This window comes from Acanthochromis polyacanthus, chromosome 23 (assembly GCF_021347895.1).
Source record: "Acanthochromis polyacanthus isolate Apoly-LR-REF ecotype Palm Island chromosome 23, KAUST_Apoly_ChrSc, whole genome shotgun sequence".
Taxonomy (NCBI): Eukaryota; Metazoa; Chordata; class Actinopteri; family Pomacentridae; genus Acanthochromis; species Acanthochromis polyacanthus.
The window spans coordinates 24,428,972-24,455,775 of record NC_067135.1 but is presented as its reverse complement, the minus strand read 5'-3'; the positions used below and the strand labels follow the sequence as shown (position 1 = coordinate 24,455,775).

Below are 26,804 nucleotides of genomic sequence, written 5' to 3'. Positions count from 1 at the left end.
ATTTTTCCTTTCTTTGTCTTTTAAATAGCAGTTTTGAAGGCCTACAAATACTGGAAAACGCATGCAACTTTACACACCCTTCAGGACTGGTGAAAAATTTGATATTTTGGGGGAATTCCATGGGTGTGAACCAAAATAGCGCCACCTGGAAAATTTCAAACAGGAACTAAGGTCAGTACGTGTCACCTAGAGTTAAAAAATTTGGTAGGCACACGCAACTCATTAAGACACACAAAAATGTAATTGACACCCATACCCAAAACCCAACGGTAGGTCAGCCATTTTGAATTATGTGTCATATTTTGGACCATTTTGACCAATTTTTGGATATTTTCAAAACCTATAAACTCAATCAGGGTAACCCCAACAGAGCTGAAATTCGGCCAGGATGTACACCAGGGATGGGCAAACAAAGTTATCAAAGCGCCTCACAAAAGTCCGAGAGGGTGGAAATGACAACCAGTAGAATGCGGCCATTTTGAATGTTTTGCCATGAAACAGGAAGTGGTTTATAACTGGCCTGTACATGCTCCAGTCTCCCTGAAACCTTACATATGTGACCAGAGTCCGGCCCTGATGTATGACATAGACCAGGGGTCGGCAACCTTTAACACTCAAAGAGCCATTTCGACCCGTTTCCCACAGAGAACAAAACACCGGGAGCCGCAAAATCCTTTTGGCATTTAAAATGAAGACAACACTGCATATATCGCTTTTTACCTCTATGCCCTTGTTAATCAGTCGTGATTAATTAATTACAAAGCCTCTAATTAGATAGATTCATTTTTTTAATCGTGTCCTTCCACTAATATTTATCTTACTTGGTTAATGTCATTTTTGCTCCTGGACCTCATACGTTACATAACGTTAGCTGGAAATCCATATTCTGTGAATGTCTATTTAACTTGTAAAATCTATTTATCTTAAGCTAATAACTTTTCTCCGGTAAGTCGCTGCCCTATTTTCCAAGACGACACTCCTCTGACTCTCTGACCTGCTGCCTGGACATCGAGCCGTGTTCTTGCGAGTAACGTGTATTACCCTATCATGAGTACTTTTGACTCAAAGACCAGACGTGTCTTTCTTGGAGTGGAGCTTTAATATACAGGCTTGCCATTCTTGAGTATAAAACGATGTGAAACTACAGGCGTTGCTTTTCCAGGAGTAAAACAAAAAAGGCATGAAACGTTTGGGAATCGGAAGCTCCGTGTTGTCTCTCTGCATCAACTCTGCGCTCTCATGCAATAGTACCAGCAGCACATCTGGTGGAGTGACACGTCAAAATAAGAGCGGTAATTTCACAATAAAATTCTCTATATTAAAATGCATTGAAACGTGCCTGAAAGGCAGAACACTTTATTTTCCAAAGTTACAGGGAGCCACAACAGAGGGCTGAAAGAGCTGCATGCGGCTCCGGAGCTGCGGGTTGCCGACCCCTGACATAGACTAATGCATATTCACAGTGATAGCACCACCTGGTGGATGGACAGGAGGCGCTGTCTGACTAGCCTGTACTTGCACCAATCTGCCTCAAACTTTGTGTGATCAGAGACCGGTCCTCATCACATCCATAGTCAGAAATACACTGTCAGTCACAGCACCACCTGGTGGACATGCTTGGACTCGCTGTCCAGTAAGGAGGCGGGGAACTGACCAACGCTGCTTGCAGCTTTAATTTTATTTTTATTCTTCTCTGAATGCTCAGCTGAGCTGCTTATATTTTTAATATCTTTGTTCTTATGTTGTTTTTCAAATCTGAGCAGGATTCAGAAAGCATTTTAGTACAAAAAATATGTATTTTTTTTTATTCCTTCTGCTTTTATTGGCCAGTTTGAGCCCAGTAACACCTCACGCCTCCCTTCTGCCTCGTCAGCAACATGAACATGAGCCAAATCAGCTCATATGGTTTCAGCTTTTCCACCAACAAATGGAGCCAGCTCACCATCAGGGGCCAAAAAATCGCCTGAACACACTGACTATTAATCAGAACGGCTCAATGTGGGCTTTAAAAGCTGTTCTCTGCTGCATTTTGGGTTCATTTTAACCTAAAAGAGAGAGAAGTTCATTATTTTAATTCATTCAACTTCATGTGCTCTGAAGTACTCCAGATATACTGTGTATATGTGGGGGTTTTACATTAATTTGGTGACTTCATGGTACTTTTGTGGTAGCAAATTTTTATTTTCTTATTGTACATTTATTAAAAATGGATTTTCTAAAAGAAAAATGGTATTTTTGATTGTAACCCAGGTGTGCATTAAACGGCATGTCGGTGTTGAATATTTCACCCAGTCGAAGCGAAACGTAGCTTCAGTGAAGTTCAGGAATAAATAATTAAATATTTGTCATATTGTTTGGCATAAAATGTTGTATCTTAAAATAAAATCTGGTGTTTGTTTACTTTTTATCTACTGAAGGGAAAACTACAAACGTTTTCTTTTTCCTGTGAATCTTTCAAAACTGTTTCCTAAAATAGCTGCTCACTGCAGTTTTGTATGAAAAAAATCTGTTAAATAGCAGTTAGAAAAATACAATTAAAATGTATTTATCGTTATTATTATTTTGTGGCCATTTTTCAGTCCTCTGTGTTTTAATTTTTGTGAAAGTCAGATATTTTTTAAATATTTATTATTGTTATTTTATGGTTATAAATAAAGAAAAATCTGTAAAATAACCATAAAAATGACCCAAAACTAATACTAATTAATTTTTACATCAAAGTTTTGCTTGAAAATAACAATTTTGAGCAACTTATTTGACATTTGAGGACAAAAGTTATTATTTTATGCTTATGAATAAAGAAAAATAACAGCAAAAATTATGTTTTGGGACTATTTTCAGCTGTGAATGAACACACATTTGGTGCTTTTTATCTAGAAATCTAGAAACTTGTCTGGAAATCATTTTAAATTTATAGTTTTACAAATGTACAATCTGCAGTTAATGTCTTCTCTGGAAGTTTTACACTTTACAAAGACTGGACCCTCTGAAAGTCGGGTTCTGGCCCGCAGGCCGCATGTTTGACACCCCTGTTCTAAAAGAATCAAATTAATACGACTTGATTTGGTTCTTTGGTTCAAATATATTCTGTTAAATCCACACATTATCATTTACATCTCAGTATAATGTCATAAATCTAACTTCACTGAGTGGACAGAGAGCTGATGCTTTTTTCTTTGTCTCATTTTTAGAGACTTGAAAAGTCCAGAATCAAAAAATTTATTTTTAGACGAACAATAAATAAATAAAACATGGAATCGTAAATTAAATTAACCTACCAGATGTTGCTTTTCTTATAAAATGATCAGATTCAGTTCCCTCTGACTTTAAGCAGGAACAGTCCTTGTCGTAAACTTCACCTGCCTGTAGGTGGCGCTGCTGCTTTTCTTTTCATCTCCTGAGTCCTGTGTCACTTCAGACAAGTGAGTCTTCCAACAAGAAGCAACTTTTAAAGACTAAATATGAATTTTATGACTATTGTCTTATGTCTGTAGCAGCAAAAATCAGAATTCATGTCAAAGCCTTCACCAGTCATGAACAGGGGTGGACTGGCCATCTGGTGGGCCGGTGTCTAGTAGGGGCTGCTCAACAGGTTCCCCTCACCTGTAATTGTTACGGTGCCAGTAGAATCTAGAACCCAAAATGAGAACGGCACTGAGCAGACAACAGGCAGACTGTATCGTACTGGGTTTCACGAGCAAAAATAATGACAACAAAAACGCCAACTAAGGCCAAGACTCACAACTGGCTGGGCACCTGCAGTGGCCAAGAACAACGCCAGGTCCTTCACCTCGGGGAGCGGGCCGGCCGATCGGAGCAGTCTGAGGGAGAGGAGGGTCCCCACACCCTCTCTTGCAGAGGGGGCAGGGGTCCACGTCCACTGTCTGGCGGACGACTCGGGGAAACGCTGGCTGCGTTGTTGGCGTGGGCTGAATGTTCGCGTGACCTCTGACAGAATCCCACACCTGGAGCTGATTGGATGAGCTGCAGCTGCGGAAACCAGCAGCTGCTCTCCATCAGCGCTGATCACCTCCAGCGGCTGTGACAGTCATCAGTAAACTGTAAGGGGATTTCAAATTTCACAGGTCGCTTCCATTTTCCAATGTTTACAGCATTGGTTATTAGCTCAGGAAACACACAGACCAATTACGTACGAGTTCAGATGCCCCACGTGACGCTACTCAGCCAATGAAGTCTCTGCATTGTAGCCGCTAAGCAAGCTCAGCATTCAGAAAAAGAGTTGGCGACAAGGGGCAGACCTGAGGAAAGTAGCCCTGCACATGCTGGCTACGGTCGGCTAAACATACAACTGTGAGGCAGCTTTCTCAACTATGAACCTAATCCAAACTAAATATGGTACCAGACTGACCAATGAGGTCCAGATGTGTTTAATAATGACCATTCAGAGCACGATTCAAAATTCTGACAGGATAAGCAGCAGCTCAGTTCTCCCATAAAGCAGCAGGGATATAAGGGGAGTGATGTAAGGCAGGAAAAAAATGTGAAAGTGTTCAATTTTTTCAGATTTAGGTATTGTTAAATATGTATATTAGTTGGTTCAGGTTGTTCAGTCATTATTTTTATTTTTCAGTCAGACATTTTCAAACTTTAAAACAGCTTATTTTGACCCACATGACGACACAAGGGTAAATCCACTATATGATCACCATTTTTATTATCATGCATTGAGTGTGTAAGATGTATAAATGGGTAACCCTAAAAGCAACGGAGGACTTATGACAACAATTTTGTGCAACTTGTTTGACATTGGAGGGCTTAAGTTGTTCTAGCTGCTCTACAGAAAACTAAAAAAAAGCTTATACACGAGTGTTTTTGATATTTTCACGTCTGTTTTTTTGGAACCTTTGCTTTGTACTCTCCAAAGCGTTAACACCGGCCTCCGCTGAGTGCCGACACTAATCGGTTGTGACGGTTCGGTGTGAACTCAGCAGGATTCTGGCACCGCTTCCCTTCCCAATCCTCCATCTGCCACCGGATCCACCGCCCTGGACCAAACTCACACATGGATGTATGGATAGTTTAGGGTTCGTTTGTTTTGTTTACAACAAAAAGGCGTTTTTACGTGACAGTGGTGCAGGATTAGAGATAAGGAAGTAGCAGGAGTTATGTCTGGAGACTCTTTTCAGCTCAAATCTTGTCGTGGCAACGTCTCGAGGCAAACAGCAGGGAAGCTAACTATGCTCAGGCCCATATGGAGGATATGTAAAGGAGTAATAGAGGTGGTTTGGAGGTCACAGCGCCATCAGCATTTAACTGAGGACACATGGCAAGAGGTTCCATGTTACAGGAAGCTAAATGTGCTATTTGCGTTTTGTGTCTTGTTTTTGTTGTTTTGTGTCTTGTTGTCATTTTGTGCCTATTTTTTTAATCATTTTTGTCTTGTTTTTGTCATTTTGTGTCTCGCTTTTGTGGTTTTGTGTCCTGTTTCTGCCATTTTGTCTTGTTTTTGTCATTTTGTGTCTCGCTTTTGTTGTTTTGTGTCTTGTTTCTGCCACTTTGTGTCTTGTTTTTGTCATTTTGTGTCTCGCTTTTGTTGTTTTGTGTCTTGTTTCTGCCATTTTGTGTCTTATTTTTGTCATTTTGTGTCTCGCTTTTGTTGTTTTGTGTCTTGTTTCTGCCACTTTGTGTCTTGTTTTTGTCATTTTGTGTCTCGCTTTTGTTGTTTTGTGTCTTGTTTCTGCCATTTTGTGTCTTATTTTTGTCATTTTGTGTCTCGCTTTTGTTGCTTTGTGTCTTGTTTCTGCCACTTTGTGTCTTGTTTTTGTCATTTTGTGTCTCGCTTTTGTCGTTTTGTCTCGTTTCTGTCATTTTGTGTCTTGTTTTTGTCATTTTCGTCTTGTTTTTGTCATTTTGTATCTTGTTTTTGTCATTTTGTGTCTTGTTTTTGTCATTACTTGTCTTTCTTCTGTCGCTTTATGTCTTGTTTTTGTCCTTTTGTGTCTTGTTTCTGTCGTTTTATGTCTTGCTTTTGTCATTTCATGTCTTGTTTCTGTCGTTTTATGTCTTGTTTTTGAGATTAAAAGCTCAGATTCTTTTGACTGTTTTCCATCAGTCAGTTTGTCCTCTTGCTCTAGCTAAATATCTAGCTTCTACTGCTGAGAAAATGATCACATTAGCATGGATTAGCAACCCTGTTACTGTGATCAGAGTAGGGTTAGCAAACAACAAATAAAACATGGAATAAAAATGGCCCCATTGATGTGTAAGCTGAGCTAATCAAGCCTTTGATAGTTTATTACCTATATTGATGAATATGGAGCAGAAAACTGTAAAAGAGAAAGTTTATTTTCTAAAATGTTGAAGCCCAAATGTCCTCCAGTCCTGGAATGACCTAGCCTAGCCGCGCTAGACAACCCACGGCAATGAATTTAATTCTCTGCCAGGGTTGGTCTAGTTACCCTCGGTAAGCCTCGAGGTTGGATACTCCTAAAACTGGCCAATGAATCACCATGAAGTGTAGAGTCAGAAGGCGGGAGTAACTAAATGACGACAGAGGTGCGACGATTCTGACAGAAACAGCCGGAAACAACTAGCCTAGCCCCGCTAGACAACACACGGCAACGAATTCAATTCTCTGCCAGGGTCGACAACAGTCGTTGAGCTCCATTAGCACCGACTCTGAATAATCTTTCTGTTAACATGTCTGTAATATACTTGAGCTTCACCCATTGACTGTATAAATAAGGCTTCACCGAACTCCCGCATCCTCTGATTTCCGGTGCTCTAGGAACTACGTCAGCCTATTTGTTGCGTTGATTGGTTGTATACCTACCCAATTGCTGCAGAGTGATTTGAAAGACAACCTTTTAGCCCGCCTCCGTCCCTGTCGAGGGTAACTAGACCCTTGCGTCTTCAGACCTGGGTCTAGCGCGGCAAGGCTTGGAATGACCCATTAGGACCAGTAACAAGCTAGTATGAGCTTTTGTCGGGACTACTCATTGCTAGCAATTTTGTTAATGGACATTGTTCAAAACCATTAGCTGATGTGGGTAAACCTGGTAACTATGGCTCTAAGGTCGATTAATATGAGATTTTGAACTCATGAAAACACCTCGAAAAAATGCACATTTTCAGATTTTATCATTTACATGTCACAAAAGTCATCTCTATCATGAGTAAATTATTTGAAAACCTGCTCAGAAATCAGCGCCACACTATTCCTTTAGAACAAAAGTGTTCTAAAGGAATAGTGTCAAACATGCGGCCCGTGGGCCAAAACCGGACCTCCAGAAGGTCCAATCCGGCCTGACTATGTAAAGATTAAAAATTATGGAGAAGACAGTAACTAAAAATTGTAAATTTGTAAAACTATAAATTTTAAATATTTTCTAGATCATGACAAGTTGTGTTGATCATAAAATAAAATATTAGATTGTTCATTTTTTTGCTATTTTGTGTCTCATTTTTGTAATATTTTGTCTCACTTTTGTTGGTTTTTGTCTGACTTTTGTCGTTTGTCTCGTGTGTTAGCCTTTTTGTTCCTTGTTTTAGTCATTTTGTATTTCCATTTTTTTTTGTCGTTTGTGTTTTTTGTCTTATTTTTGTCATTTTGTGTTTTGCCTTATTTGTTGCTTTGTCTTGTTTTTGTTTTTTGTCTTATTTTTGTTGTTATGATCTTACAGTAAAATACTATTTTATTCAGTTCCAGATGAATAAATGTTTTGTGTCTGTGTAGAAACACTGCAATCTGGAAATTGTGAATTATAATTGTTAAACTGAGGCATGATGTTGTTAAAAATGAATTCATTTTTCTTCAGAAATTTAAGGTTTTTCATCATGTTTTGAAGAAAGATAATTTATTAAACGTGAATATTTTCAGAATGTGCTTTTTTGCACTAAAACAAAGGAAACATTTGGAGTTGTGGTTATTTATAGGTTAATATTCTCTGATTTTACTGGTTACTTGAGATCAAGTTGGGCTGATGTGGAACTAACCTGAACTAAAATCAGATTGACACCCCTGACTTAGAATCAAAAGAAAGAAGTTGTTGTGCATCTCATGCATGCAATACTGCAATGATGGATAGATGAATAATTCTCTTTATTGCCACAAACACTGCTCCTTTCATGCATTAAAGGAAAACCACAACAAGCCTGGAGTAAGCGGGCAAAGACGACATATCACGGTCTGGACGAGAAGCCACAGAAGTGCAGTGGAAATGGAAATTACATTCAGGATTATCTGGTGCAAAGTGAGTTCACCCGAGTCATCCGATGGACATCAGTGAGTTTGCATTAATGCTTCCTCCTCACAGCGATTGATTCTTCCCTACAAGGGGAACACCAGGAAGCCGGAGAAGGTGGAGTACTTCCAGCCTCCCATCAGGTTCCCTCGCTCCAGTTTGAGGTAAGCCTTGTCCCCTCGCTCCATCATCACCAGCCCGGCGTTGGTGGCGGCTTCTCGGGTCACGTCCTGGTCGCCCGCGAAGGCAGAGATCACGGGCCAGCCGTTGAGAACCAGACTCACCTGTGAAGGACAAAGTAGAGCGGAGGGGAAAGGACTGATTAGAGATGCGTGGATGTTTGTAAGATGGTAGCTTAGCTTAGCACATTGGTTGGAAACAGATGACACCAGTGGTCACAAATGACTTAAACCTGCATTCTTTCCACCAGCCAGTAGGAGGAGACTCCTCTGAAGTCCAGTTGTATTGAAGTATGAGATAAAGACCCAACTTCTCACTTGATCTTCTGCCTCAGGAAACATTTTTCTAATAAGTTTATAGTCTCATGTGTTATTCTAATGTCTAATTCAAAACAGCATGAAGCCATTTTTTAAACTTATGGTCCCATTTTTAGTAAAATGGATAACAAAGCAGGACACTGTTTACATTTAAATATCTGTTAACTTGATTATGGGTATTTATTGTTGTGAAATGAAGCTGAAAATATAGATGCATAGATATGTTTACTCTGACACGCATTATTTATCTTATATACTGTCATAAAAAGACACCAAACGGCATGCATTCCTTTTACATTTACCATCAAAAGCACATTTTTATTGCTCTCCTATTATAATATGAATAAAAACCACAAAAAAGTGCACAAAGCTCAGTTTTGCTTAAGCATGACTTGAACCTGCATTCTTTCTACCGGCCAGCAAGGGGTGACTCCTCTGGAATGCAGTCGTATTGAAGTCTTCTCACTTGTAATTTGATCTGCTGCCTCAAAAAACATTGAGTTAATGAACTTATGGTCTCATTTGTTATTTATACGTCTATTTCAAAATAGCGCAAAGTCATTTTTTTAAAATTATGGTCCTATTTTTTGTAAAATCGACAACAAAGCAGAGACGCTGTCTACATTTAAATAACTGTGAATTTGATTTTCGGTATTTATTGCTATGAAGTTAATCAGTATGTTTGCTGTGCCGTGCATTATTTATCATCATACAAATGGACAGTATACTGTAAATTGCTTTTAGTTTGAGCATCCAAAGCACATTTTCTTGCTTTTCCCATTAAAAAAGTAATTGAAAACACAAAAAAGCTCACAAAACTCAGCTGGACTTAAGCATGAGATTAACCTGCATTCTTTCTACTGGCCAGTTGGGGGAGACTCCTCTGAAGTTAAGTTATATTAAAGTATTCTAATTTTTCACTTGATCTGCTGCCTCAGGAAACATTCTGCTAATGAACTTATGGTCTCACTTGTGATTTTCAAGTCTAATTCAAAACAGCATGATGCCATTTTTCAAAATTACGGCCACATTTTTTGTAAAATAAGCAACAAAGCTGGGACACTGTGCACAATTAAATAACTGTGAACTTGATTTTGGGTATTTTATTGTTGTCATTTTAACAATTTGGTGGCATAAAAACATGCTTAGTTGTATTTCTTGTTTGTTTTATTTTACTTATTTTGTTTTTTGTCTATCAGTGTGCACTTTGCTAACCAAGCTCGCTATCTAAAGTTAGCTGGTAACGTAGCATTTAGCACCCAAGGAAGAAAATAAATGCAATGGAACATCAAAAATCTGTAGTTTTGTAATTGATAGGCTGTAAAGGTTGTAACTGCACTTCCCATGACGCTTTAGGGGAAGCAGGAAATGTTTTCTTCCTGTTTTTTAATGCTGTCTTTTAGTAACATCCTTAGGGTTAGTAAACAAACTCTGGACTCCCAATGACACACAGATTTGCATTGTGACCACTAGTTCTAAATACCTCAATTGTGTTTCTGAGAAATTTTGTTTGAATCTAAATACTGCAATACTTCATAAATTAGGTGTACAGGCTTGTACCTATGACTTTTTGTATAAAGTTTGTATTGCATCCATGGATGTAAAGACAACTATCAGTGGGTTTCCTTAAAAACCTCATGGCTCTCAGGCAATTTCAGTGGTTTCTATACAACTTTATGCACATTTATACATGATTTGACTACATTTGGACTAATTAGGGTTTGATGCTACCCTGTGTTTGAAGGCCTCATCACTTAGTTGCAGGCTAATCGCCAACATGCAAGCTTGAAAGTGCTATCAACCAACGATGCTGTTCTTACTTGTATCGTCTGCCGGTTGTATACTTTGACGACATGAAAGCTGAAACTGTAGACTCCTTTTCTGGGGGCTACAAAGATGCTCCGGGCCGGATCGAAGTGGCTGCCGACGTTCACCAAGATCTGAGGAGAAAACGAGGCAGAAGAGTAACCAATGGATCACTAGATAGCAATTTTTCTTCCATTTTTTTCATTCAAACTCTTTGATGTGCTCATCCTCAGTGGATAAAAAACAAAAAACGGGTGAAGAGAAGGCGACAAATCAGATGCGGTCACCCATAAATAACCCGAAATGCTGCAGGACAGTGCATTTATTGCGCTACATGTCCACTCTTGTGCAATACGTTCACATAGTAAACTAGAAAAGCACTCGGAGAGCGCATACCTCCGCCATGCCATTTGTTTGTTTGTCTGTCCATCTGTGTGTGTGTGTGTGTGTGTGTGTGTGTGTGTCTGTCTGTTAACAGCATAACTCAAAAAGTCATGGACGGATTTTCACCAAATTTTTACAGGATGTCCGGAAGAGCAAAAGTAACAAATCATCTCTGTCCAATTGAGAGATGGCCTGGCGGCTATCTCTCAATTGTCCTTCAACCTTCAAAAAAATCCTGGATCCAGACGGTGATCCGGATCACCTCCAAAATCTAATCAATTGTTACTTTTGCTCTTCCGGACATCCTGTAAAAATTTGGTGAAAATCCGTCCATGACTTTTTGAGTTATGCTGTTAACAGACAAACAGACAGACAGACAGACAGACAGACAGACAGACAGACAGACACACACACACACACACACACACACACACACACACACACACACACACACACACACACACACAGACGGACAGACAAACTCCGGTGATTACATAACCTCCTGGCGGAGGTAATAAATAAAGACTTGCAGCACAGTTTGAACTGTTCTCAGATGACGTCTGATGCTGATAAAATTTCAGATCATGATCATGTTGCCTGCAAAAAAGAAAAAAACAACAATGCAGCTTCTGATGACACAGTCTGATTTCAAAGGAAGGAAATCTGGTTTAGTGGTCCACTCCAAACCAACAGTCGTGGTTCTTTCGAGGACGAACACTGTGGACTTTCATCTAGCAAAGAATTTGGTGCTCACATTTGCGAGTAACAGCATGAATCCAGTTGATTTTAGTCATCTTCTGACAACATTTATGTCCCGAAAAAGCTGCATTTCCATGCAATTAAACAGCTTTCTCAGGGATATTTTTTAAAAATAATTTCTCCTGAATTGCTTTCCTTTGTGGTGGATCACAAACAAATACTTAGAAAAGGTCGTATTTTTACCCAAACTGTGCTATTTTCCAAAATCTAACTACATAAAAAATAAAACTTTCCTTTATGATTAAAGGTCTCTTATGGGAATTAAATCCCATCTAGCTTAATGACTTCTTTGTCACCTTTCTTAGCCTTTCCCACAATGCCATAGTCTCACTGAAATCATGAATATAATTTAGTTGTGTAGGAACCAATATCAATCTAATTTCACCAATAATTTGTTTTACAATCACTTACCTGCAAAACTATTGAGTAAATACCCGTGATTAGTGCTAATTTCTACTATGTTGCATCAACATGTAATCAGTCTAACGCTGTTGCACAACCTCACTTAGCCGGGTTGACAACAGATGCATTGTCTTACATACTTTAGTACTTTGGTTTATTGCACAAACAAGGCCCCCATTGTTCCAGTCATGTGTTACGACAATCGCTTTCATTTCAGACGATGCATCTGTGCAAAAAGTCAACATATCGAGAACTTTACTGACGTACTAACACACCTGACAGGAACTGTGGATCGAATCTTATCATTCAGTATCAGTGATGGACCCGACCGATGCATGAGGGCCTGAATGGCAGAAAAGCATGGAGGCTGTTATGGCAGCAGATTTGTGGCTGAAATTCTAGAGTGACAGGTTATGAATGTAATATTTTAATGCATGCCAGCAAACAGCAGGTGGAATGTTTTTGGATTCTTGACGGGCTGGTAAGTATCATCTCTGGGAAAATGAAACCAACTGAGAAAATGAAAAGAAACCAACCACACACACTGCTGGAACCTACCTGGTCAAAGTAGATGGTCATGGTGCGGTTGCTCATCTCCGAGGGTTCATGGTTGGTGTTGCGGATGGCCGAAAAGGCCACGCGACCAGTTCCCGACCTCACCGACATGCCCAGAGCGTTACCCGACGGCTCGGCCGACGGTGTGGAATCACAAACCACCAGACATTTTCCCTCCAACACGATCGGTTCCGTGTCATTCTGGCCTCGGACCTCCAAGATCCCCGACAGGGCAAGGAGCAACAGACCAACAAGAAACACCGAGCAGGGGGCAAGAAAGGGAGCAGGGGTGGACATAGTTCCAAATCAGGATGTACTTTTAACAGTTTATGTTTTTTTTTTTAGCCTTTTACTCCAGAAAAGGTCACCACAACTCGTGACTTGGACTCAGTTTAGCAACAAGGTCATAGTTTCACCTGGACAGAAAGCATCAACCAGGGTTTTCTCTCATCTCAGGGGACATCAAGTGGCCAACACCGACTGGAGCTGGACTCTCTCTAGAGACGAGTATTAGTTAGTTGGCACCGAGATGGCGGTTTCCCGCAACAGCAGAGAGGAAGTCCATATATGGGCAGTACAGGTAGAGGTGTCCTCACACCTCAACAGGAACAGACACCAGCCGAATGGGCGCTGACACAAAAATGTGAACTGGTTTGGAGGTCTGTGAATCAGCAGATCACAAATTAATGCACGCAAAAGTTGCATAAAACTCTCCACACATGACTGAAGTTTGGAGCATGCGTGACATTTCATCATAGGACAGTCAAGTGTTCAGTTAAAACACCAACATAATGAAGCACATTGTGAAATTAGTCTTAAAATATCGATGAATGCATGTTTGCTTTGCCTTGCTGACTTCATAGCTTTTGCATTTACCATCTGAAGGTTGTGGAACCAGAGTGATCTGACCCACTTTCTTACTTTTTGAGAAAAGTGTTGATTTTTCAAGAATGGTCTAATATTCCACTGTAGCACTATATTTGAGTTAAGGATTAAACCATTTTACCGCTAAAACCTAGACCATAGAATATTACAGAAAATATGAAGAGTTCATTTGCAAAAACAGGTAACTCCGTTTTCAAAAAAATAATTTTTTTATTGTTTACTTGAGATAATAATAATAATAATCAAGTGAGTCAAATCCACTCAACTTTAGTTTGATTGATATTATCTCAAGTAAACAATAAAAAGAAGTTTTCTGAAAATTTATCAAAACGGAGTTATCTGTTTTTGCAAATGAACTCTTCATATATTAAACACAGATATTTTTTTGTGGGTTAGACCACTCTGCTTTTAACCCCCTCATTTGCCAGTTCATGTCCACACCGAGATCCTACCCAACCTGAAATACCAACGTGTTGATTTTATTGGCTTTTTAATCAAACTTGTATTCTGTGGTGCTGTGAGGAAAACGGAGCCCAACATACAGTGGCATGAAAAAGTATTTGCCCCCCTACAGAAATCATCTAGTTTTGCTTACTTGTCAGTTCATGACCTAAATATTGGCTACACCAAAAGGTAGCTTTTCTCTCGCTCCTTGGATGTTTAATCACAGCATTGGATGCCTTTAGAACCATCATATTAAAACCACAACACTGCCAAGAATTTAGTTTCACTCTGACCTTCATCATTGCCACAGTCAATCGTGTGGCTGATTAATAACAGAAATGCCAAGCATACTAAATATTTGTGTGTGTGGGTGTGGGTTTTTGAGAAACACCAATAAACTACTGGGAACGGGTACAAATTACTCAAATTCATTGCTAAAATCAGCCCTGGAGGAGGAGATGGGAAAGTTAGTCAGTCCTATGATGCTGTAAACGTAATGAAAAGCACACCACTGTGATCTGCCCAGCTCGAGCAAGACTACGGGGTGGGGGGTGGGGGGGTGGGGGGGGAGTGTGAATATTAATAGAAAACTGGTTGCGGTGAAGAACAAAATAAGCGGGAGTGATGAGGTAATGCTTTGGCCAGGAAGAGGCGAGGGTGAGCGCTGCCAGCTGGACTCAGGAGGGGGGACAGCGGACCAACACAATCCCACCACCGAGAGGCCATCTGTGGGTAAACACTGCCACACTCTCACCTCGTACCCCTCTCCAGTTCAATCCCTTCCACGCTCACATTCCTTCACACGCATGCAACAAAAACAGACCATCCGACAGTATTCATGGACAGCAGCTTTAAGATAAAAAGGATTTGACATATTTTAAATGCAGCAACAATTTTTCATCTGTGAAAGTAGTGGACTTGTCGTTAGCTGAATCCCCACAGTCCCCAACAACACAGTCAGCGATATTAAAGACATTTTTACACAAATAACTCCCGAAACATGCTTCAAAAGTGTCACTCACCTCTCACTTCCTGCGTTTGCTCTTCAGAAACCAGCCAAAATCCTCCCAAGAGCCTGAGTCCCTCTTTACCTTCAGCTATATCTCTGCTCCCTCTTTACCTTCAGCTTTATCTCTGCTCCCTCTTTACCTTCAGCTTTATCTCTGTTCCCTCTTTACCTTCAGCTTTATCTCTGCTCCCTCTCTTCCCCAGACTCTCTGTTCCAGGGAACCCCTGTGTTCGAGCAGACGTTTAATCACATCACGAGTGTCGCTGCCCTTCTGTTCTCACGGCTCCTCGACCCCCCGCAGTCCCTGTTTCCCCTCCCTCCTCATCCTCACTTTACCTCAGATATCGCAGTCAGGATGGTGGAAGTGGAAGGAACCATCACTAACTGCTGTTTGTCCTCGATGGAGGATTGGAAAATCTATTGTAAACATCTAAACCCAACAAACTGCTGGGTTTTAGAGGTGTGCACAGTTGGATATTGTATCCATTAAAGCAGAAATTAGTGTTAGTGTGTTGTAAGTTAGTTTCACATGGAATCATCAGAATTGTCTTTGGTAGACAATGCAATTGCCCAAAAAAAGTGATAGAAAACTTGTTCTGGTGAAACATTTTTATGCAATGAATCAAGCGCTGTTATTAAAATGACTTCTTCACCTTAAAAAAAAGCAAACAACTTCATTACACGATCTAAATCTTGTTATAATATTGTTATTTTTGGCATCTAAGTTGCTGCTCGAGGGTCATTGTTGTTACTTAAAGTGAGAAAAGACAAACTTACAGTTGGATATTGGGCCCATTAAATCAGAAAATAAAAAGTTAACTTCACATAGCCAAACTTATACACACTGTTGTGTCAGTGCTGGAGAATGGCCTGTCTGCACCATTACCATTCTGCTATAAGGGGAAAATGCTGATGTTTCTTTAAACCAATCAGAATTGTGTTTAGTGGACAATACAGTCCCAAAAGGTGTGAGAGGGAATTTGTTTTGATGAAACATTGCGCACTGTTATTAAAATGACTTCTTCACCAAAGAAACAAGCCTCATCGCACGATCCAAATCTTGGTTAAAAAAAGTTGTTATTTTAGCATTTAAATTGCTGCTCGGAGGTCATTGTTGAAATGAGAAATGACAAACTTAGAGTTGGATATCGAAATTTGCAACAAATTCGCTTTGCATAGCCAAACATCTCTGCAATGCTGTGCCACTGGTGGAGAATGGTCTGTCTGCACCATTATCATTCTGCTATATGCACTTGTTTATTAGAGTTTAGTGAAAACAATCAGAATCATCTTTGGTGGAAGATGCAATCCCAAAAAGTACTTGAAATGGGAAAAGGCAGATTTACCCCCACAATCTGCATTTAGTGAGTCAGACCATCATCAAGTCCACACTGATGAATTTAGATTATCTAAAGTGCATTTGGAGGTAACACAAATTCATGAGTTGTAATTTCAAAACATGACTTTCACCTTTAAATTTTCCAACAGAATGGTTGAAAAAGGGAAATAACCCAGGCCTAGTATTGAACCCTGAGGGACTCCACCGGTAAAGACGAACAAGGAGAGGCTTCACCTGCGTCACACAAAACTGTTTTTAAGTGGAGATGATTAAATGAGAAATGCACAGATGTGCTTTAACCCTAATCTCATAAACCAAGCCAAATATTTTTGTAGCAACAGAAAATTAAACGGTGACTGAAAATGTAGAAGGTATGAAAAGTATGGATCCAAAGCAGATTCTTTTTGTAAAATCCTGTGTTTTCTGTGTGATCTTGCAGCCTTTAGCATAAAATTAATATGTTCCGGGCAGTGTAACAAGCAGCTATTACACAGTTATCAAATATTACAAACAGACCTTTGATCAACTCACATCTCAGTGCACCAAAACATTGAAATTTTCAATTAGACTTGATGAAAAGTTGTGTTTTCTTTCAACACTCAACATATCTTCACCAGGGAATATTATGAAGTTAGAAGGCTGGAAATAATCTGTTTAAACTGGCAAATTTGTGTTTTAAAATGAGGTTTTGTAGAGTAATTTGAATCCCTGGTTGCCACTGCAGCGCCTACAGGAAGTGACGGCCTCTTTGCTCCAAATAAAATCCTGCACTTAATGCAAACTGCTGTCGTGCAAATTTACTCTCATGTAAGAGGACAGTATGTCTGCATGTCATCCTTGGAACAAATCTTTGATTATTGTATTTAAATGATATGTAACATTCTGTTCTGCTTAGATATGCAAGAATAAATAGCTGTAAAGCAACACGTAACTGAAACCACTCAATACCGCAGCGACACAAAAGACTTTTCAGAGCGATGGCATGTGAAACCCAATTGCTGGGCGTGTAGCAGGCAGCTAAAAGATGCGTGACAAGAAGAGAAAGACAGGTTGAATAAGAAATAAGTGCAGTTAATAAAGACCGCATATTGAAAATAGATGAAAGATTTACAAGCACACATTAAAGGATGGCAGTAAGAAGGTATGAAAATGAACTTGGCATTTATTCTTTATTTCACAGGCTATGGATTTCAAACACTGAATACATTTTTCCTTCAGCAACATTCAACACATTTATTTACACATTAATCATTCATCTGAAGAATAATAAAAGCACTGTACACACACGTCATTTGTCTTCCAGGCAGCAAAAACTCACAAATGTTAAAATGCTACAAATCATTAAAAAAGGGCATATCTTTTGTCATTTTGGATCATTTTTGAGTCAATCTGCACAGGTTTCAAGTTAAATAAGCCAAAATCTCCATCATTTTGGACAATTTTCAAGTCCTTTTAGGCTTTTTTTGTTGTTTTGGACAATTATTGAGGTCAATCTGGTAAGTTGGATGAGTTATTTCAGACAGTTTCAAGTTATTTTGGACCAATTTGGAGCTATTTTTTAATCATTTTGGACTAGCATTCTGTGTCATGTGCTTCACAGAATAAAACTGGTGTGTCTGAACCAAAATGGATTTAAAATGTTCACAAACAACAATAAAAAGATCTCTTTTGGCATCGTGGTCTTTGTGCGTCAGACGTCTGACTCGATGGTCGTGTCCTGTTCATTCCATTGTTCTGTGGGGCAGATAACCAGCGGCGCCACATTTTTCTGACCATCCGGAACACACGGGTTAAAGTAGGGATACATAGGCTCGGTGAAGCTACAGCCGCTGTAGGTGTAGATGTGGGTCTTTGCCTCGGCGTCGTAGAAGGACACCGATCCTTCCTCGTAGTCCAGGAAGACGCCCACCTTCTGGGGGGTTTCCTGGAGGTGGAGGGTGATGGAGGGGCTGGTGCAGGCACTCAGCGGGCCACCTTTCCTCCGGCAGACGGCCCAGTAGCCGCTGTCAGGACGAACCGTGATGGCACCTTTCCTGTTGATGGACTCTCTGGCCACACCAAGATCCCAGTCTGTTTTATCCCCAACCTAAAACATAAGAATCATGGTTTTATTGACTTTTAATCTAATTTATATTCTCTGGTGCTTCTAGAACCTTAGAACCCAACATACAGTGTAATGAAAAAGTATTTGCCCCCCTACAGAAACCTTCTAGTTTTGCTTATTTGTCAGGTCATGGCCTAAATATTGGCCACACCAAGATCCCAGTCGGTTTTATCCCTAATCTGAAACCCCAGCATGTTAATGATATTGGCTTTTAATCCAATCTTTTAGATTCCAATCCTGAAAACAAAAAGGAACCACCACATAGTTTAATTCTAGGCTTTGATAATGGAGTTTTGCTGTAACTTATACTGTTTGGTGCTTCTAGGACACCAGAGCCCAGCATATAGAGCTGCGAAAAAGTTTTTGGCCCCCACTACAGAAACCTTCTAGTTTTACCAACATTTGAAGGGTTTGGAAGCAGAGTGGTCTGACCCACTTTTGGTAGTTTTTTTTAGAAAATGAGCTTTGTGTTTTCAAGAATGGTCTAACATTCCACTGTAACGCTGTATTTGAGTTGTGGGTTAGACCACTTTGCAACTAAAATCTTGATCATAAATTATTACAGAATCTGCATAAAACTCAGATTTTTTGTGGGTTGGGCCACTCTGCTTTTAACACCCTCAGTTGTCAGTTCTTGGACTAAATCTTGGCCACACCAAATCCTACCCAACCTGAAACACCAACATGTTGATTTTATTGACTTTTTATCTAATTTATATTGTCTGGTGCTCCTAGGACACTGGAGCCCAACATACAGTGCTGTGAAAAAGTATTTGCCCCCTACAGAACAGAAATCTTCTATTTTTGCACATTTGTCAGTTTGTGACCTAAATCTTGGCCACACCAAATCCTACCTAACCTGAAACACCAACAAACAGATGATAATCTCAGACAGGCAGCGTTAATTTACTCCTATAAAGAGTATATAAGGTATATAAAGTTGAAGACTACCAGTTTGTCTTGCAAGAATTCAAATAAAATGCATGTCTTGTTTGAAAAAAAGATGGATTTTTGATCCAAAGGAGCCTCTGCGTACTTCAGCTTAAAGATGTCTAACCCAGTTAAAGCTGTTAAACTGTGAAGTCTTTGCTTCTCATGGTGAAAAAAGCAAACACTTTCACTGTTTGGAGGCTCCCACCTGAACAACCCAGTAGCGTCGTCCAGATGTGAAGCTTTGTTTCCCCAGAACGCAGACGCAGGAGTCGAAGCGCTGAGGATCGTCCGGCTGTCTGGCCCTCTTCTTCTGGGTGCTGACGTTCACCTGCAAGTCCATTCAGTTAGCATCGGTTAGCGTCAATGTCTTCTTCACATCAAACACCTGTCTGATGGTAGCTTCCATTGTTTCCACTGCGCTAACAGGAGATGTGATAGGGTAAAATTTAGATTTACCTTCTTTCCATCCGGAGATAAAACCAACCAGCCTGAAGCCGTCTCAGGATCTAGAGTGACATCGACTACGGAGACAGAAAATAGTCAGTGGGGTCATGAATTACAAAAAAGCTAGTCTATACTTTAAAAAAGCTGCAGATGCATGTGTATGAACATACCTGCATAGAGATTCATCTTTGCTGCTTCTGCAAAGACACAGTTATAAAAAGTTATATTGGTGCATTTATTGTTATTTTTGAATCTTTGGGGTTTTTTCACTAAAAGTCTCCTGACCTTCAGCTGACACTTTGTTGGCAGCTTCCTGGCAGACGCCCACCAGCTTCCAGACGACTCTCCTGGCTGCTCCCATGCAGTTATCAGAGTGGACGGCCACCTTGGACCACTCTCTGGTGGAGGGCAGTCTGCTCAGTGACGGGAAACTCTACAATAGAAACATCTCATGAGCACAGTTATCTAAACGTTGATGCAGCTCAGAAATGCCGGTGGCTGAAGCAGGTGTTGAACCTGTAGGAGGTGCAGAGGGCTTGGGGTGAGCTCCAGAAGCTGCAACTCGCTACTCCTCAGCTGCAGCTCGTTGACTTCCTTCTCCAGCTCGTCCAGCAGCTCCTCGGCTCTCCTCTCGGCCTCCTGCTGATGCTCCTCCAGCTCCTGGACCAGCTCGGCCTGCTGCCTCTGGATGGCAGCGATCAGTGAGGTGCAGACCTGAGAGCTGCTCTGAATCTCCCTCTCTGTGACTTTCTGAACAGCAGAAAAAACAAGCATGAATACGCAAAATGATAATTCCGTCTGGATCGATCCACCAAACCAGAACTTACCTTGCTTTGGTCCATTAATTTTTTGATCTCCTCCATCTTTCTCAGCCTGTCCTGCACCATCTGCTGGATGCTGGATTTGGTGTCCCTCAGATTAGTCTGCAGAAGGTCAGAAAAATTCCATGTTTTTTATAGAATCAGCTGAAGAAAATAATAGAATAGAAATATTTTATCAATCCCCAAAGGCTAATATGGTTGCTACAGCAGAAAAGGTCCCATTCCCACCACCATAAATACAGATAGATTTGTAAAAATGCAAAATGTCCTCACCCGGACCCTCCTGCTCTCCTTTTCCATGGGGACGATCTTGTGGTTTTTATGGTCCCTCTCGGCACATTTTGCACACACAGGAGTCTGGTCCAGCTTACAGAACATGCTCAGTGGCCGGTTGTGGTTTCTGCACAGGTGACTGGTGGTGAAGGTGGCCGGGTCGGTGAGCCGGTGTCTCTGCAGCACCGGGTCCCTCTGGTGAGGCGTCAGGTGAGCTTCACAGTAAGACGCCTGGCAGACCAGACAGGACCGGACCGAGGAGGACTTATCTCCGTGGCAGACGTCACAGAGAACCTCCTCGCCCTCAGACAGCTGGTTTGGTTCTGTGATCTCCACATCCTCCTCTCCAGTGGGACTGAGTGACAGAGACCTGTTGGATTGAATCAGATCTGTTGAAAACATCGGGTTCCAAAGGACGCACAGTTTGATATCTAATAACACGGACCTTTTAAGGAACTCAATGATGTCAGAAAAGCCTCGGTTGATCCTCAGCTCTGGACGGGTTATGAAGGTCTCCTTGCATAGTGGACAGTCAGACTTGTCCTTGGTGTCCCAGAAGCCTTCAATGCAATCCAGGCAGAAGTTGTGTCCACATGGGATGGAGACGGGGTCGGTGTAGATGTCCAGGCAGATGCAGCAGCGGAACTGGTCCTCCAATGGCACTGAGGCCACGTTTCTGACTGGAAAAAGACACAGTATTTAACTCAAATGGTTTGCTACTGTGCAAATACCCTAAGAAATAAACAGTGTCAGCCACCCCTCATGTGGACAGAAATGTTCTGAACCATTGGGTCTGGACCAGAGGACCTCTCTGGGTGTCCTATGGGGTCTGGAACCAGGACCGTGGCAGTCGATCCTTTGGGTTCTCTGGGTTGTGCAGTTGGGCATCTTGTTGATGTTACATATGATTTACGATTTGGGAAAAGTGTGTTGGAATCCAAAAAAAAAGGAGGGAATTGTTCTTTCATGTTTGTGTTCAAAAGTGTTTAAAATGCATCCAAAAGTTTTTAAAATGCATCCAAATGTGTTTAAAATGCATCCAAAAGTGTTTGAAATGCATCCAAAAGTGTTTAAAATGCGTCCAAATGTGTTTAAAATGCATCCAAAAGTGTTTGAAATGCATCCAAGTGTTTAAAATGCGTCCAAATGTGTTTAAAATGCATCCAAAAGTGTTTACATTTGTCTGTTGCCTGAGTAACACAAACATGAAAGAACATCAACAACAACATGTAACATCAACAGGATGCAGTGGAACAAGTCTGATTCCCAGACGTCCAACTGCACAACCCAGAGAACCCAAAGGATCCACTGCCAAGGTCCTGGTCCAGACCCCATCGGACACCCTGAGAGGTCCTCTGGTCCACACCCAATGGTTCAGTGCATTTTTGACCACATAAGGGGAGGCTGACACATTTTATTTCAAAGCGTATTGTCACAGGTTGAAACCCGCTGAGGCAAATTCTGTGTAGCTTTCCAGAACGGGGTCTAGGAAGTTTGAAGATCAAACCAACATCTTGGGCGACTGCCAGGTTCCCCAGGATGTTCCTGATTGCTTGCTGTTTTTGCGATGTCATGCGGAGCATTTTCCTGCTGGGGGAGGCCAGTGACATTTTGGATTTTCATTTGCGTGAGGTAGTGAGCTTGTTCTGGGTTTATCTGGGAATCTAAGTCTCACCAACACAGATGCCAGAATCCAAGGTTTTCCAGCAGAACCCCACACAGTACCAATATGATGGATGTTGTGGCTGTAAATCGAGTCGTCGAGCGCTGAAAAGTTTACCCTGCAGCAAGTTGTTTTCATGCAGCCTGGTTCAATTTCATGTTTTCAACATCACAGATATTACTTCAGTGATTTGCTTTTGTCAGATGACTCGACTAAAATGAAGGATTTCACCACAGCTTTGACTCACAGCTACTGAGTCAACGAGTCACATTGAGGAGTGACGAATATAAAGCAACACAGGATCTGATTCACAGTCTGTAGCAAAACAAAGCTCCATTGAAGCAGTACGCTGTGACACATTTTACAAATACCTGCAGCCCTACTACGCTTGTGATCAGATTATTTGTAAAAAAAAAAAAAAAAAAGAATGCTTAGAGTGTAAATTCCACTTTTGTTTACTCACCTGTAACATAAAGCTATTTTATGTCTCGGCGTACCAAGATTCTTTAGACTGGCTACATTTATTAGGACTTTAGATTTTAGATTTATTACTCACTAACTCTGTTGCTGTCTAATTTTTTGTGAGTTTCAATTCAGTTGGCAAATTCAGTTGTTCATCCTTAGAATCTGATGGAGCTTAGAAAAAAGTACAAAAGCAACTTTACAGCATCTACAGTATATTTTCTACCAATAAAACAGTCCAAAACCTGCAAAAATATAAAAATGATGCACTTTAACACATGAACTTCCTGGAAAAATGTAAAGTAAGACCAATTAGAATTCATTTCTGTGCTGCATGTGTTGCTAGATTGATTTTAATAATATAACATCATAATAACAATGTTTCTGACTCGCAAATAGCATCTTATTACACTCACACACAGGATAATATGGAGCAAGAAACTCAACTAAACAACCGATTTCAGCCATTTATGGAGCAGATTTATCTGCTTTTGCAGCGTGTTGCATGTGAGTTTTACTGCAGATTGCCATGTTAATTCAAAATCAAAAACCATATTATCTCAGTTTTCACGTGCTGTTTGTCAGAAAACTGCACAAAAATGCCAAAAAAAAAAAAATTACCTTGTGCATTTTTTTTGACAGATGAGCCACAATTTTAGAAAGAATGAAACAAAAACCTGCAGCTCTGCACTGAAACATACTGCATACGTTTGCTTCCAGTCACAGAACAGCATCAGTTGTGCAGATAGTTGTTATTAAAAGTGAGTTTTTTTGCGCTGCACAGCTCTAACATCGTTGGTAATAAAACTGTCCTACCTGTTTGTGTCGACATGCTGAGTGTCACCCTTCGCAGATGCTTTGTCCAGATGCTGCACAGCTTTAAATGTCCTCCCAGTCACGCCTTGTTCGCTCACATCACCGTTCAGCTCCTCCTGCTTTCTCCACATTTCTCAGTCGGTCTGGTGTTTCTGGTCCTTCCACCGCAGACTTGTTGTTATTAAAGGTTTTATATTACAAAGGGACTTTCTTTCACTGGTTGTATGCTAACATTCTGGTTGTTTATTTTTCTCTGAACTGTCCAAAGTAACTTCATCATGATGCATTATGGTGCTAATGTCAGTTTGTAATGTTTGCTTTATGTACGGGATAAATATTAAACCCTCCCTGGTTGGTTTGGATTTCATTTTAAATCTGGCAGTGGTTCAATAACTTGTTCAAAATTCCTCACCATCCATTGTGTCACTTCAAGGACCCAACTTGTCGCACTGGATGAACAAACAAAAACACTTTCTCTTTTACATTCATTTCAAAATAAGACTTAAAAAAAACTAGTTGCATTTTCCATGACTATTTCATAATGTACTATTGAATTTGAAAACATCCAATCAACACTTTTTAAAAATATTATGCACTACCATTCAAAAGTTTGGGGTCACTTAGAAATGTCTTATAAAAACTGAGGGAGTGAATGTTGCATCAATGTTTGCTTTAATAAAGCTGATCTACAAGCAGAACAGTACCTGCTCTTCTTGTAAAACCACACATACACAGACCTTTTGTTTCCTCTTTAGGTAGTTGTGCACATGTACACACTTGTGCTCAGTAGAAACAGATTGTGAGTCAGATTGTAATTTTAATAATACAGTCAGACTCACTACACACTGGAGCGCTAAAGTTAATGCAGCCTTATTTAAAGTTGCATCCAGTAAATAAATTCTGTGTTCTGTTGTTGGTAAATCCTCCTGTTTAATCGGTGTAACATTATAGAATTAGCAGAAATGGTTTTGCTTTAGAGAGTTACAGTAAATGTAAAAAGTGAAAACACATCCAAAACCACAGCAAGGTAATGTTTTGCAAAACTGGTATCCAGTAAGTGAGTAAAACCTCCTGCCAGAGTCTCCTCCTGCTTAAACGGTGCTACAGATGACGACCTGCAGATTTGATATTATTTAATCACATTTGTGTGTAATGCAGGAAAAAAAATGCATTATAGTTGCAGTTATTTCTGTTCTCACCGCTACGTTTTTCTGTGAAATACTTTTCTGTGTGTACCCTGGTCACATCTGATATTCAGCATTTTCTGACAAGTTTTTAAAACAAATTCCCAATAAAATTATGAATTTAAAATACATTACTTTAACTCTAACACATCAACATGTCGCCTACGGCACCATTTGACTGGTTGGATGATGAAAACAGATGCAGAATATAAACAAACAAACATCTACATTTCTACATGTATCTACAGCAAGAAGTATGAAAATGTTGGTTCTGAATGCTAAGAAAATCCAATTAAAGATCTTTTCCAGAGCTAACTCTTAGATCTTGTTACAATCTGTACTTTCAAAAGGAGACGTGATGAACTTGGGTATCTGGATGGATTATAGACTTTTAAAGAAAAATGACTACTCTCTGCTCAGCTGCTGGTCATTTCCTCGATCTGTAACCAGAACTTTAAAACCACTGTTCAAGAACCTGTAGGGGACTTTTTGGAGGGTTTGTCCATCTTTCTACTCCGTGCTTGTCATTTCCTGGAAACAGAACTACTTCCTGTCTCGTCTTCACCTGACAGTTGGATGGTTAAAATCCTGCCATGTGACTGTGAGAACAGATTGAGGTCCAGACAACATGAGTGTTACCTGGACCATCTCACACTGACTCACCACATGAAAGCAACATCTGCTACGCAATCGGGGATGGAAACTCTCTAAAGATAGCAACCAAAGAGTGACAAAATCTGATCGTTCAGGTCTGGCAAAACTAAAAAGACTCATCAATCAGCCATTTAAACACCAAACCAGGAAACAAAAAGACTGTAGCAGAAAGAGATGCAGCGATCGCAGTTAGGAGGTGAAAATGAAATCAATTTAATCTTCATTTAAACCATTACCTGTCAGAGAGATCTCAAAGTGTTCTCTTTAACAACAGGGGTCTGTACTGGGACCCCTGTTGTTTTGTCTTTATCTGACACCTTTGAGTCAAATTTTGCTTTCCTTTGAGATCTTTTTTCATTGCTATGCAGATGATCTACAGCTATACATGCCCTTGGTCCTTCAAAGTGGATCTGACACTGATAAACTTCAGGCCTATCTCTCAGCTGTTAGGAACTGGCTATCAACTCATTTACTGCTTCTGAATTCTGCTAAGACTGAAATGATGGTGACTGGACTTGAAGGAGTTAATCTTCTGCTTGATAATTTTACTCTGTCTTTGGATGACTGTGCTATTCATTGTAAAGACAGAGTTAAGAATCTTGGTGTACTCTTTGATAAAACTCTTTTGTTCAAATTCCACATTAAAGAGGTGAACAGATTGGCCTTTTTCACCTCAGAAACATCTCTAAGATCAGACCAATTCTGTCATTTCAAGATGCTGAGGTCTTAATTCACGCTTTTGTTTCCTCACAGTTGGATTATTGCAATGTCCTTTGATCGGGTCTGCCAATGAAGAGCCTTCATGGTCTGCAGATGGTCCAGAACGCAGCAGATTGCATTGTGACCAGAACGAGTAAATATCAGCATATTACCCCAGTGCTGGCCTCTCTGCATTGGCTACCTGTTCGTGTTAGAGCAGACTTTCAAATGCTGCTACTAACTTACAAAATTGTAAATGGAACTGCCCCATTTGATCTATCCATCCTGGTAAACCTGTATGTCCCCACTCGGGTTCTCCGTTCCCAGGGGACGGGACCTCTGTATGTCCCAAAGTTTCTTAAAAGGACAGTTGGGGAACGGGCTTTGTCATTCCGGGCACCAACATTGTGGAACAGTCTTTCTGCTGAAATCAGGCAGGTATCCTCCAATAATGTATGTAAAGCTAA

At 40.4% G+C, this 26,804-nt stretch overlaps 2 protein-coding genes across 2 annotated transcripts; both read right to left on the bottom strand.

Annotated features, from left to right (window-relative positions):
• Window positions 1-8,045: 8,045 nt before the first annotated feature.
• Window positions 8,046-15,219, bottom strand: si:dkeyp-74b6.2 (cerebellin-1). Its single transcript, XM_051944181.1, has 4 exons — window positions 14,959-15,219; window positions 12,611-13,268; window positions 10,522-10,641; window positions 8,046-8,488 (listed from the first exon to the last, which is right to left on the bottom strand). The coding sequence occupies exons 2-4, from the start codon at window positions 12,902-12,904 to the stop codon at window positions 8,291-8,293; spliced, it is 612 nt and encodes a 203-aa protein (XP_051800141.1). The 5' UTR covers window positions 12,905-13,268; window positions 14,959-15,219; the 3' UTR covers window positions 8,046-8,290.
• A 2,209-nt stretch (window positions 15,220-17,428) lies between these two features.
• LOC110971979 (E3 ubiquitin-protein ligase TRIM39-like) lies at window positions 17,429-23,916 on the bottom strand. Its single transcript, XM_051944159.1, has 10 exons — window positions 23,801-23,916; window positions 21,305-21,539; window positions 20,860-21,229; window positions 20,593-20,688; window positions 20,282-20,515; window positions 20,051-20,198; window positions 19,936-19,962; window positions 19,778-19,842; window positions 19,527-19,649; window positions 17,429-18,370 (listed from the first exon to the last, which is right to left on the bottom strand). Exons 1-10 carry the CDS (start codon window positions 23,814-23,816, stop codon window positions 17,975-17,977), a joined length of 1,710 nt encoding a protein of 569 aa, XP_051800119.1. The 5' UTR covers window positions 23,817-23,916; the 3' UTR covers window positions 17,429-17,974.
• Between the last annotated feature and the right edge of the window lie 2,888 nt (window positions 23,917-26,804).